This window comes from Dufourea novaeangliae, unplaced genomic scaffold (genome assembly GCF_001272555.1).
Source record: "Dufourea novaeangliae isolate 0120121106 unplaced genomic scaffold, ASM127255v1 scaffold245, whole genome shotgun sequence".
Taxonomy (NCBI): domain Eukaryota; kingdom Metazoa; phylum Arthropoda; class Insecta; order Hymenoptera; family Halictidae; genus Dufourea; species Dufourea novaeangliae.
Genome location: NW_015374118.1, coordinates 175868 through 189070, shown reverse-complemented (window position 1 = coordinate 189070; position 13203 = coordinate 175868). Strand labels below are relative to the sequence as shown.

The 13203-nt window shown below is 32.2% G+C and overlaps 1 protein-coding gene across 1 annotated transcript in view; it reads left to right on the top strand.

Annotated features, from left to right (window-relative positions):
* The window catches only part of LOC107191193 (regulating synaptic membrane exocytosis protein 1), a 169961-nt gene that overhangs the window by 35454 nt on the left and 121304 nt on the right, over positions 1-13203 (top strand). Inside the window, exons 3-5 of the mRNA XM_015580171.1 lie at positions 840-918; positions 2916-3057; positions 9234-9488. Of these exons, the coding sequence (XP_015435657.1) occupies positions 840-918; positions 2916-3057; positions 9234-9488 (476 nt within the window). The remainder of the gene's footprint in view (positions 1-839; positions 919-2915; positions 3058-9233; positions 9489-13203) is intronic.

The window sequence follows — 13203 nt, the reverse complement described above, 5'->3', positions numbered from 1 at the left end:
CCTGAAAGTTGACACTTCAACAAAATTTTTGAAAAAAAAACCATCACGATTGCTTTAAATTTTCTTGAACTGACCTTGTTTTGAAAATGAGTGAGGACATTGTATACTTTCAAGCAATTATGCTTCTTTATTTCTGAAGAAGGAAAAACGCGGTACAAACAATAAAAAATGAGTTCCTATAGGTACATGCTGATGGTGTTGTAAACGAATGGAAATAACAAAAAACCTAATTTCTCAAAAGTACCTACACTTTTTCGTCGCTCATTTTCAAAACAAGATCAATTCTTCAGAATATGTAATATTTTATTATTTGGAAGCAGTGTTTTGTATTGAAAAACGAAAAAAGCTTCATCTACTTACTTTAAAAATCCGGGATTACTTTTTGGACGAAGTTAATATTTTTTCACAAAGTTAATATTTTTACTGGAAAATCAAATACGCTCAGTCTTTTAATAATACATGGTTTTACTCATCGACATTGGCGTCATTTCACATTAACCTATGACGATCGATGACGCCCCAGTTGTGTCATGTCAGTGTAAACTTTTAGAACGATGACACAACACTGTCGTTATTTGAGTGTCAAATGGTACTGTTCAGAAATTAAAAATTCTTGAATTGTGTTACATACACAGCAAAAACCATATACTGGAAATAATACTTAGATAATTCTTGACAAAAGCAGGCCACTTCTGAAAAGATACGAAACCAGCTGGTCGTCATAGTGTCAATTTTAGATTTATACTAACATGTTTTTGACAAAATAGTGACATACGTGAAATAGTATAACAATTGTTTTATTATATCGTGTATATAGTATTTTTCGTTTTCTTTTGTAGTTACGAAGTTCGGTCCCGCAAAGGTGACGCCTGCCGAAGAAACTCCTAAGGAAGAAACGACGACGGAAACAACGAAAACGTAAGTGCCTTTTTATATTTCTTAGTTGGAATAATTCTAATAAGAAAATTTCAGGTTATAAATTTAGATGTTTCAATGACTATTGTATGGTAGTGCATACTTTGTTTATTAAGTGTTTATATATTAGAAAATTCGATAGAAACACTTAATTTACGCTTCGTTAATACACATTACTCTGAAAAAATAATTTAATACCTATTAATGTTTCACACATTAATAATACATTCTTATAATATATGTATATACATATATTACAAAATTATAATGTAAGGTCTAAACTTCGTCTTATTAATGCTTTTAATAATTTTATTATTCGTATATTTTTAAGATCGCAGAGAGGAATTATTTTTTAACAATTTCCAAAAGTTCGATTATCTCGTATAAAAGTGTTTAAACGCAGTAACCGAATGTTAAATAAATTTAGGAAGAAACGTTTCATCCGAAAACTTGTTTATTTCCGTCCTAAAATTATCTTCTGTTGCACCGTTGCGTTAATAACGACCAATACTTCCGACGCATTATGCTCGTGGCGACTAATTAACACGTTGACTGCCACAGTGAAAAATTCCGCACGTAGCCAGACACACTTTATTCCCCTTTTTATGCCATAAATCGTCAAAAATATAACCGTATACTTAATACAGGATGTTGATTTGGTATTAAATAATACTGAGATATTAATTTTACACAAAAATTTTGTAACAGTATTTAAATAACTCAGCCTCTTTGTAATGTTTCAAGTCCGAATTATCTCGTACTTGGCAGTCAACGTGTTAATCTTTGATGAAGACAGATATATGCCTATCCTTTGCACGCCATCTGAAAGCAGTAATTACGTATAATTGAATTTTCAAATCGAGATGTTCGTGCAGCCCGCACATAAGCGCGTATCAAAAATTTTACAAATACATACGACAAAATGCCAAAGCCATTCACGTTTAAATTAACAATTTATATTTTTATAATTAATAGTTTATGTTTGAAATTCAACGATGAGAGAAAACAAAAATTTTTATTCGTATAGAAATTAAAGCAAATGTGAGATAACAAGAAAAAATTAAATAAAAATAAAACTTCCATCATTTATATAGAAAAAATTGTACTATTTTTTCTGGTAGGAGGATCGTTTGAAAGTTGAAAGTAAGAGTTTTTGGGTTTCGAGTAATAATAAGGCTTTATTTTAGCTGGAGTTTCAATGTTTATTGATACGGTTAAGTTGGAGATACAAAATTAGTTCTATACCGATCACATGTTTTTAAACCAATTGTTAAAAATATTATGTCCGTGAAAATTGACCAGGCCAGATTGTTACTTTTTTTAAAGTTGTACCACAAATAGATTAAGCAGAATTGTGTACAATAAGAGACAAAAAATAATTAAAATTAGCTAATGATTATAAAAAATTAACATAACATTACAGATTTCTGTTTAATTGGCTTAAGACAACATTATTTCTTAATCAATAGGTACTCAACATGATCTAAATTGTCTTCTTTTAATTAGCGCAACATAACGTTATCTTCTTAATGGGATCAATTTATTATTATAATTTATTGATTATTTGTTATCAAAGCGCTGTCTCTATTATTTAAAACGTATAAGCTCTGTTACAACCTACCCATGTTACTTTCAATCTCTGTTTCTCCTACCGTTAGAGCAAAACATCATTAATAATAACATTAAAGTAATTGATATCTGATGTAATAATTTCAGTGTCAATAATAATTAATGAATTATGATGTAGTTTTGTAAACTACAGCGGAGAAACATAAAATTGTGATAATCAATTTTCATTATTCGTATCTTCCTCGTACAGTTGCGCCGGATGGAAATACATACATATTGTGTAGTTCGAGCTATCAGAAAGTTTACGCGAATTAAAGAATGTTATTTTACGAACGGTGTTCCCCGTGCTCGGCGCACCGTCAAATTGAAACAAATCGTTCGCAGGAGACTCAAACACGAAAGTTCAGCCAACTTTAACTCGGACGTTTCAGGAAGTCGAAGACCGGGGACGAGTGCAGGGTATGCCGGAAGTCCATTGCACCTGAAGAAGCCTCGAGAATTTGTTGCGAGTGTCAACAGAAAGTTTGCGAGGACTGCGCCTGCTATTCGACGACAACGAATTCTGATGATCCGGTAAGACTTCTTGATGTTACTTACACTGTTTGCTGACTCTACCAAGTCCTCTGATTACTATAATAATACCGACGACCATTAATTACATTAACATAATAATTTCACCCTCAAAAGATATCTTCTGATAGTAAAACGGTTTATATGTATAGCTTTGTGTTATCGACAGCACGATAAGACTTATGTAGAAAGTTCATTTATTGCAGTCAAATGAAATATAGCGTATCCATAAAGTGCTTATCTATTTTATAGGAGTTGTTGAGAACAAAACTCCAGGTGGATGTTGTTAAAGGGATATTTTAATAGACAAGTTGAATCATCTCTTCCACTATTTCCACCAAAAAAAATTGGATTGCTATGATTGGGGCTTTATTAAATATCATGTGCAAAGTATTGAGAAGTTGCAAGTGTCGCAAATGTTTTTTCGTGAAACAGCTGACCGATTTATGGTGTACAGGTATTGATGATGCTCATATAGAATCCTATTAAGTGATGTTTTGTGCCTGTTCATGGCGATTAGTGGACGAAATTGTTTGATTTGTACATTAAAATAGTCCTTTAACATATCTCCCTGGAATTTGTTCCTTTTTCAACAATTTTTATAAAATAGTTAGAGACTATGTGCACACCCTGTATATGAAATATAAACGTGTATGTATTTTTGATCCTTCATTAGGTTAGTGTATATGAAATTGTCTACGTTTCCCAACTAAAGAACTTAGAATTAAAAAAGAAGAAACCCAATTAATAAATGTGAAACTATTGCATATACATTTATCATATCATATTTCTTCCATATGAGTATACAATAAACTATCTATGTTCCTCAACTGAAGGATTAGGAAACAAAGAACAATAAACCCAAGTAAGAATTGTTATAGGTCAATTTTTTCAATTTGATGGTAATACTTAGGAGACTTAATGACAATCATTTTGCTGCAATGAATTCTTTGTTAAAAGATAGTTTCTACTAGAATCTTAAACGAAGTTTAGCTTACTGAGAATGCACATAACCATTAATTTAGCTTAAGCAATTTTTAAGTACTGTTAAATGCAAAACAAATACAATTAATAATGGTTATCGACAATTGTCATTTATAAAAGTGTAATGAAACGTACCAACCATTAACACGTTCCGTGCCAAGCCGTTTTTACATGACTTTTCATTCAGGCCACATGATGTTTTGACCAAAGACTCTGATATATTATTACACAATATTTCATTAGATCATCCATCAATAAGTAATTTGCTTGTATATAGTAGTTACCACATCGTGCACCATCCGTGGTACACGGGGCGATGTAATCAGTTTCAACTTTTTAGTTAGAAACAAAAACCTGCCGCGTTGAAATTTGTTCCGTGAAAAACAAGGGAAATAAAATATTTAGCCATAGATAAGTAATAATACTTTATAGATGTATATCTCCCCCGGTTTTACTAGAGCACTAGTGAGTTGAGGGCTAAGGCACTGTACATAGAGTTGAGTATGTTCATCCGTCATTTTGGGTCCTCCGGAGAGAGAAAGCAATGGAAAGTTTGGACCCTCTGTAGACTTATTAGTGCTACTCTATAGTTTTATTAGGACATTTTGCAGCGCCCTAGGTGACAAGAAACTGTAACTAAAACGAGTGAATCGTTACATGTAATTATTAATTATTGTACCCTCACGAGCAAACTCGGCTTCCGTTAGGGAAAAAAGTGGCGTTGGAAAAGGGCCTCCTAAAATTTGGTATCGGGAATTATTGAAATTTATGCGAAATTAACATTCGATTTAAGATTTATTTCAGTACTTGAAATAAATTTACTGAGTGGTAGGGGGCCCTTCCCCTACGTCAACTATTCCCCTAGCGGAAGCCGACTTTGCTCGTGGGTGTACATATAACAATTAAACAAACTTACTTGGTCTGTACTGCATTTTTTATAATGCCTCTTTCTTTTGGTGGTAATATATTTTTCAGTCTTAAACTTATCATAAAATATATGTTTTAGATGTATTTAATAAATATGCCAGCGTGTACCATCGCTGGTATACGTGGCCTGAATGGAAAGTTTAACGTGTACCATTGATGGTACACGTCCCACGGAACATGTTAAAGCGGATGTTTCATATACGCCGATCATAATATTATAATACACCTGCGAACAGTAAATCTAACCAAGGCGAATTAACAAACCGAAATGTATAGAAATTTTCAAGGAAATCAACGTAAAAATTCGTCGCATATCTTTTTACAGAAGAAAATAAACGTGACAGCTGCTAACCTTTCTGTATGTAGTATGAAAAGAAATCTTTCAATTTTTCCATAAAATTTGGCTAGTTGTCATGGAAGTAGTACTATTGTTATAACTTCAACATTTCTTTTTGTTCACCAAACGCGAAATCGTTTCGTTTGTGATTAATAATAGAATTTAAAAGAACAGGAACATTTGAAATACGTATTACGTTTATCAATTGTCGATATATTCTTTCAGGCATGAGAACTTTTTTATGAAAAACGTACTTTATTTTACAATACCTGTAAGTAATTATATTAATTCGAAATAGTAGTCTAATTTTTAATTTTTAAAAATGTTTCTTGTTGTGTACATCGCTAGCAGCTCCTTGAAAACCAATTAATTTATGAATTAGTAAATCAGCATTTTAATATATAAATTAAACACAGTTCCGAATGTTTTTTTGAAATGTGGACACAATCGTTTATTGATATAACGCAAATGAATTACCTACTTATTAATGTCTGTTCATTTATGTCATTGGTATTATGAATTATAGAATCTTCCAATATTGTAAACGAAAATTAACATGAAAGTAAACATGGTAGGTTGAAATTATTTTAAATTATTCAATGCTGAAAAATACAATCTTGTAAAATGTAAACGTGTTAGAAAACCTGATAAATGTAGATATAACGAAAGTGTAGTAAAACAAACAGGTAATAATAGAACATAGATAAACAGATCGGAAAGACAAGATATGTATATAAATAGTAAAGTAGACACGTAAAGCAGATAGAATTAAATGTTTGGACGTTGAAAGGAAGCTACTGAAGGACTTGATACTATCATAAAGGAAGTGTAAAAAAGGGAGTTATGAATATTACGCGGAAGATATTGCAAAGTTGAAAATCTAATTATTTTAGAAAAGTGACTTAAACGATCTTCATTAATAGAATTTACAAACTGTTTTATCCTTAAGTAGAATATTAAATACTAGTAGTAGTAGTAGAGTGTTGAATTATTCAATCAACCGTAACACATAGTTTAAAGTATAAAACCACGATATTCAAATGGATTCGTTAGTTTTATGGAAGTTTATAAAAATATTTCACACTTTATTAGATAAATAAATCATTGGATTAAGTATTCGATCAGCAGAAATCTAATCTTTATATGAATATTATCATACAATTAGGGTTATTAATTTGATGTAATGTGGAGATATATCGTCCCTTCATCGCCATTTTTAATTACCCTTGTCTCTCAGGAGGCATTCAAATGCAAGGCAATAGACTAATAGATTACGATGCAATTTATTCTAATCTCGTTCCCCTATTTTCATTCTCCTTCATTTATGCGCTACCTTAACCTTCTCTCATTATTCCTTCTCAGGGTTTTTATTCTCCCTTCTCGTCTAATATTCCACATTCATTTCTGACCCACTTATTTTCCTTCGTCCATAATATCTTTAATGGAAAATTATTTTTTATTCTTTAATAACACATTTCCCTTCTTCTTCGTTCAGTAGTATTTTCTTCGTAATTAAAACCCGTCGACGACAATTAAAAAAGAACAATTTCGATAAGTACCATATTAACTACTCACCTATACACAATGTCAAAAAAGAGTATTCATGCATTGCTGTCTTTTACCAACAATTAACTGTTTTTAGTGCAATACCAGTTAAATAATATTCTTATGAATTTATACCTACTTTACTAAAAAGCACAGTAATCGAAAACAAATAATTTCTAACCAAGTATTACGGTGAAAATAGTATCATGAATTGAAAATAATCAAAGTCACTGGTGCATGAATACGCTTTCCTCCCACTGCACATACAATGAACAGTAAAAGTATTCCTACGATCCATTCAACGACTCTCCATACACATAAATATTTTACAAATATGATGTTAAACTGAAGAAAAATGTACATGTAATTGAAGGTATGCCTCGAATATCTACAAGTGCAAGCGAAAAAAGAGAAACAATATATTCACAAATTATAAGAATTTTACTACAACGCTTGAATATGGAAACCTCTTGTGCGAATACTTCCATCACTCACTGTAATTAATATACGTCGATTTCTTCTATTTCGTTCAAACAATTACATATACACGCACGTGTGATAAAAGAACGTATTTTATTTTAGATTCAGAAATCTTCTGGTGAATAACTTAATAATGAAAATTTATAAAAAGACACAGTAAGCCATAAATGACGAGTTAAGTTGTCTACTAGGTTAAATATATTTACATTGATTTCTATTATTCCCAATTTTTGTATTGTTCTCTTTTTGTTCTTTTTTTTCCAATTTTTGTACCTACCCTGTTACTTTCAGTAAATCAATATAGTTTGTTTCCATTATATCCTTTCTTCGGGAAAATAATGAACCTTCTCTTCATAAAATATTTCACCAGGAAACGCGAAGATTAATTAGAGTTTGCTCGTATGTGTCCCAGCGGTACTGAGACTAGCCTTCGTCACTTGAAGAAGATTAAACTAGGTGTTATAGATTGATACACTCGCTATTAGCTTGGGAAAATTTTCTTCGTGTTGATATGCATTGTACTTCCGGTGTACTAGAAAAAATAAAGATTATGAAAAGAATTTTTACATCTACTGACAGAAGCTAAGAAACACACAAATTAAGTATGTAATTGTTTTTAAGAGATGGCAGAAAAGTGTATTCACTATGTAAGAACGTTAAAAAGGGACAAAATCAACATACATTGGTAACGTATAAACATGAACAACAAATATCAGATTTTTAAGCAGATTCAGAATAGACCATACGAAATTCTGACATCCCCTTTGGTTTTTAAAATAAATTCTCTAGTTTGTCACATATGCAATTGTCAAATAACTACTAAACATATTCTTTTGATCGGTCTCAAATACTTATAATCTCGGGATATACTATAAATTATGGTAACTTTAACGTATCAAACACACACACTTGTCGATGTTGACGAAATTTATATGGGAGGTAGTTTAGGGAAAAATATTTGATATGTATATCCCTTATATCGACAATCGTCCATATTGAAGGGGTGAAAACAGCCCTCTGGGTTGGAAACATATTTTTTGGAATATCGCGGGAACTCGAAGGTATAGGAAAGAAACGTTCCTTTTAAATTATCTGCTTTAGAATGGGAAATTTAGTCACATAAATAATTTTTTTTTTAGAAATCGCTTTTATAAATGACATATTATGATAACCTTAGGTTCAATTATGTAAAGCTTCCGTACGGTTCTCGTTCAGTTGTATTTTTAATAAAGGTCTTAAGGACTGGTCATACGGTCAAATAATTTGCACAAACTGAAAACTGACTTGTGCATTAACATTTGCGAAAGCAAATCGTTGTGTTTACACAGAAGCTAACGCCCATGTCTAAATTGTAAATTTTCTGAGTTTTCGAAACAGAATCTGTAAGTTCATCGAACATGTTCGTCACCTTGTGAAGTCTACATATGTATACAGGTCTCCCACGATAAGTGCGCTTTTAATATAACTACTAAACAGTAGGTGATAGAAACAAAATGTAAGAAGATTTGTATCCTGATCACTGTAAACAAATTTATTATCGTCAATTTTTCAAGGCCACACTAAGGTCATTTCGCCTTTTTGAAATGGAATGCTATATTTGTGTCAAGGTCATTGAAAAGACATACGCGGAACTTGTTTTTGATTTCAGTATTTTGATAATACCAAAACAAAGATACAGGATTCCACTAAAAGAAACATGGGATGACTTATTATAACCTTGAAAAATTGAAGGTAAACAATTTTTGTTCACAGTGACATTTTACATGATACATGATGACAAAAGTCTTCTTACATTCAAGTTTCCTATCACTTATTATTCAGTAGTTACATCCAAACGGCACTTATCGTGAGACATTCTGTGGAATTTCCATCCAGAGGAATAAAGCTTTAACGAAAATCTTTTCAGTCGTCTTGGCGTTGTAGCGTCTGCCGACGAAAACTCGCGTCTCGGGACCAGCCAATTGTGACGCAGGAGTCGACAGATTCACTGTTGGAAGTCCAGGTTTTGGACGCTCTCCAGAGGAGGCACAGCGACGCGAGGCTTGGTTTTCAGAGCGGAAGTCAGTTCGGTGGACTTGGTTCCGGTTTAGCGCCGCCGAGAAGCCCGGAATTGAGGAGGCACTCGGACGTGTCACCTGCTAGTCTGAAGGAACTCGAGAAGGTGAGTCAGCTCTACCAGATACTCCAATATCACGCTTCTCCAGTATGTACCTATCTTTCAACAGTGAAGCTGAATACATTGCGAGAATGATTGGCTCGATCGTATTGAGTGCATGCAAAAGTAATGGCCGTCGTATTAAACCCCTTCAGTGTCGAATTAATTCTAAAGGATAGAAAAAATATGTTTATATGTATACAGGGTGTAAGAAAAGCGTTGTAAGTAGTGTTGTTAAAATGAGCCTCGAGTCTTGAGCTTTAACAGCTCGAGTCGCGGTTCAAACGCTAAAGGCTCGAACCCTCAAGGTTCGAAGCTCGAGTCGTATAAATTGTATGTATTAGTGAAGTGATGTACAGAGCTTGAGTTTTCGAAGCCTTAAAACTTAACCTAAAAGTTTTCAGTTTTTAATCTAATATTACACGAATCTCAAGCTTTTAAAGCTTCAAGGGGGAATAATCCAAAAGCGTCTAGAAAAGCGTGGTTTTTGTAAATTAGTTCTACAACACCCAAACCTCATTAAACTATTACTGATAGGGTGATCAAATATATATATTTTGGACAATACGTTAAATTTTCTTTTATTACAAAATACGTATATTTGAGCAAGATATACGAGCTATAGGATGTTACGCGTCGAACAAAATAGTTTCTCAATTTGTTCACGGTTCATTGATCTGAGAGACATTTGTTGGGACATTTTTTTCGTTATTCACGTGAATTTTTACTTACTATTTTAGTAGAATATTTTCGAAAGATTATACTTTGAAAGTATATATAAAAAACGTAATTTTTTCCAATCGTCACTGTGTCATTCCACATTAAGTCTGAAGCTTTAAGGCTCAACCCTCTAGAACCCTTAAGTGTTAAATAATGGAATTTACACTAAATCTATAATATTATACTTTATACAGTGTTTAAAAAATACAGCCATGATTGCAAATACATGAGAGATTGATACTAAGAAAGGGAAATGAAAAATGAAACAAAATAACCATTGAATAGTAGACGAAATAAAACATTGCTAAAAATTTGTCTGTAATGTTCAAAATATAGTATTATCGACTGAAAACATACTCGTATGCCGTGGGAGTCATAGATTACCGGCAACAAGATTAATGTACTACGCATGATAAGTTTGCACAATACATATAATCATATTGTGTAATATATTATTATATGATTCTAATGGGCAATCACTCTTTGGCGCTGAAGACAAAACCAGCAGAGACCCGAGCCTTGAAGCTCGAGCCTTCAGCTTCATATAATTTTAGCCTTAAAGACTGACTCTTTAAGGCTAAGCTTTGTAGCTTCAAAGACTCGAGCTTTATACAACACTAGTTGTAAGTCCCTGAAATGGGTCATTCTTGAGATGATTTGGAACAAGTTCTTCCTTAGCTAAAATGTTATCTGAGGCTTTATTAACAAGATACCGATCAATCATAGCGTGAATCTACCGGCCGAGCTATGATTGGTCGGGGTTTACTGCTAATATCTCATTAACACAGCCTGGAATATCATTTTTGTTAAGGAGAAACTTGTTTTAAATCACCTCACGAGTGACCCATTTCAGGAACTTACAACACTCTTGTTAGACTCTGTATATTTTACTTTATTTAGACTCAAGTGTGATTAATACAATTTTCGGTAATCTTTTTTATTTGTATAAAGAAGGAAATGTTCACAATTATGCACAAATCTTTTCAAGCGTCATAGATGAAATTAATTATGTCCGTATTAAGTAGTTACCACATTTTTGTTTTTTTTTCTTGTTTCTGTACATTTTTTTTTACTTATTAAGATATTTTATTGTTCCTTATAAAACTTTTAAAAAAACAATCTTTGTGCCCTGTAATATAGAAGTGGATTTTACATTTATCACAGTGAAAATCTCCATGGTGACTTAATTATTAAATATCCCAGGAACCGATAAACACAGTCGCATAAATTTTAGATTATGTTTGCAAACGCTGCCAGTATTAGAAAACCAACAGTAAGAAATAGAAGTTGGTTGTTAGTTCTCTTAAAAAATATTTAAAACGTATGTGCATAATTATGCCCGTGGAGTCTGAAGGAGTTAAGTTGGTACTTTAGTTCTATTTTGTTTTATCGATGGAAAATTTAGCTTCTGGTACAGAAATAGCAAAAAGATATGGAAACTGGGGGGATTAGTTTGAATATCAAATGCATACTTACTATCCAATATCAAAAATGATTTTCGACGGTAACACGGCCACTACTTTTGCATTCGCCTAATATTTACTGACACAGATAAATGATTATAAATTTGAGATAATCTAAAGGGTGAGACAGATCCAGTCACATAACTATAATAACTTGAACGTAATAATTCTTTCAAAGTTCATTTCTGTAGTATTTTCTGCGTCAACTAACGAAGAGTATGAATCTCCTTGAACGTTATTGTCTTAAATGTTACAATTAAATATTAACAATATTAATGAAATTTATATCCTTTGTTAATTAATATGGGAAATGCTAAAAAAAATTAATTTTCAAAGAATTATTACGGTCGAGTTGTTATAATTTTGTCTGGTACTGTGTACACTAAACAGAACTTTACTAAAACAAGGTATTATTACAATTGGTCTTACAATCTTGATGATTATAATTTGTATACGAAGGATCTGTTTGTCGAGAAAAATGTAAACGGGATATGTGAAGTGATGAAATCAGGAAAATTAAAAATGTGTTGTTTCTTTTAATGATATTGGGATTTTTGCATAATAAATGTCGCTTTGGAACTACGTAGTTTGAATGATTATAACTTATCTTAGAAAGATTTTTTCTCAAAGTACATTCTATCTCAGTTGACAGGGCAGGCATTTTCATGACTTTTTATATTTTTGAGTTAAAACTTTTATATGTTTGCTATATTGTTATACAGACTCCTCTTGATTATCGTTGTCAAGCGTAGGTATATTTCGTTGCCCCTCCGCTTTCGTTGCCGAGGCTCAGGCTTCGGGCAAAAAACAAATTTACGGGAGTTTATTAAAGTTTAAGAAAGTCCCGGCGCGGACGCGAATTCGGGACGATAATCGAGAGGACTCTGTACTACAAAAATAAGCGACCCCTCTGGAGCCTAAAAATCGGCTTCCCGTCCTCTACAGGTTAAGGATTTCAAGATGGCTTGAATAAGACACGTTCCAAAGCCATATTTATTATGAAACAAATCTAGTACAATATCTTGTATTGAGTTATAGAAATCAGTCGTCAGAAAATTATAACTTTTGTATTAAATCAGATCGTAGTATTAATGCGGGAATTATTATTGTCAATGACAACAGGAGAAATCACCTTCTAACAAAAATAATATAAATCAAAAGAAAAGATGGTCTGTTTTTGCGTCAATAAATGTTAGTCTCCAATTTATCATAAGCAGTGTATTCATTCTCTTGACATTTCCAATAACACTGTTCAACACGTAAAAAATTTTGCAATTTTCAATAGGCATTTCTAAGTGATCTTTGTGACCTGAATACAAATCTGCAAACCGTTTCTTTCCGGTAGTTTCAGTTTTTGAAAAAATCGATTTATTTACATTGCATATTTTCAACTTTGAAACTGTATTGTGCATTTACAGTAATAATCAATATCATTTTGATGGGTAAAATTCAGAGAATTATTTCGTGTCAAAAGAAACCGAATAATTATTACTGCAAAAGTACAACACAGCTTCAAGAAGGAAAATATGCAATTGAAA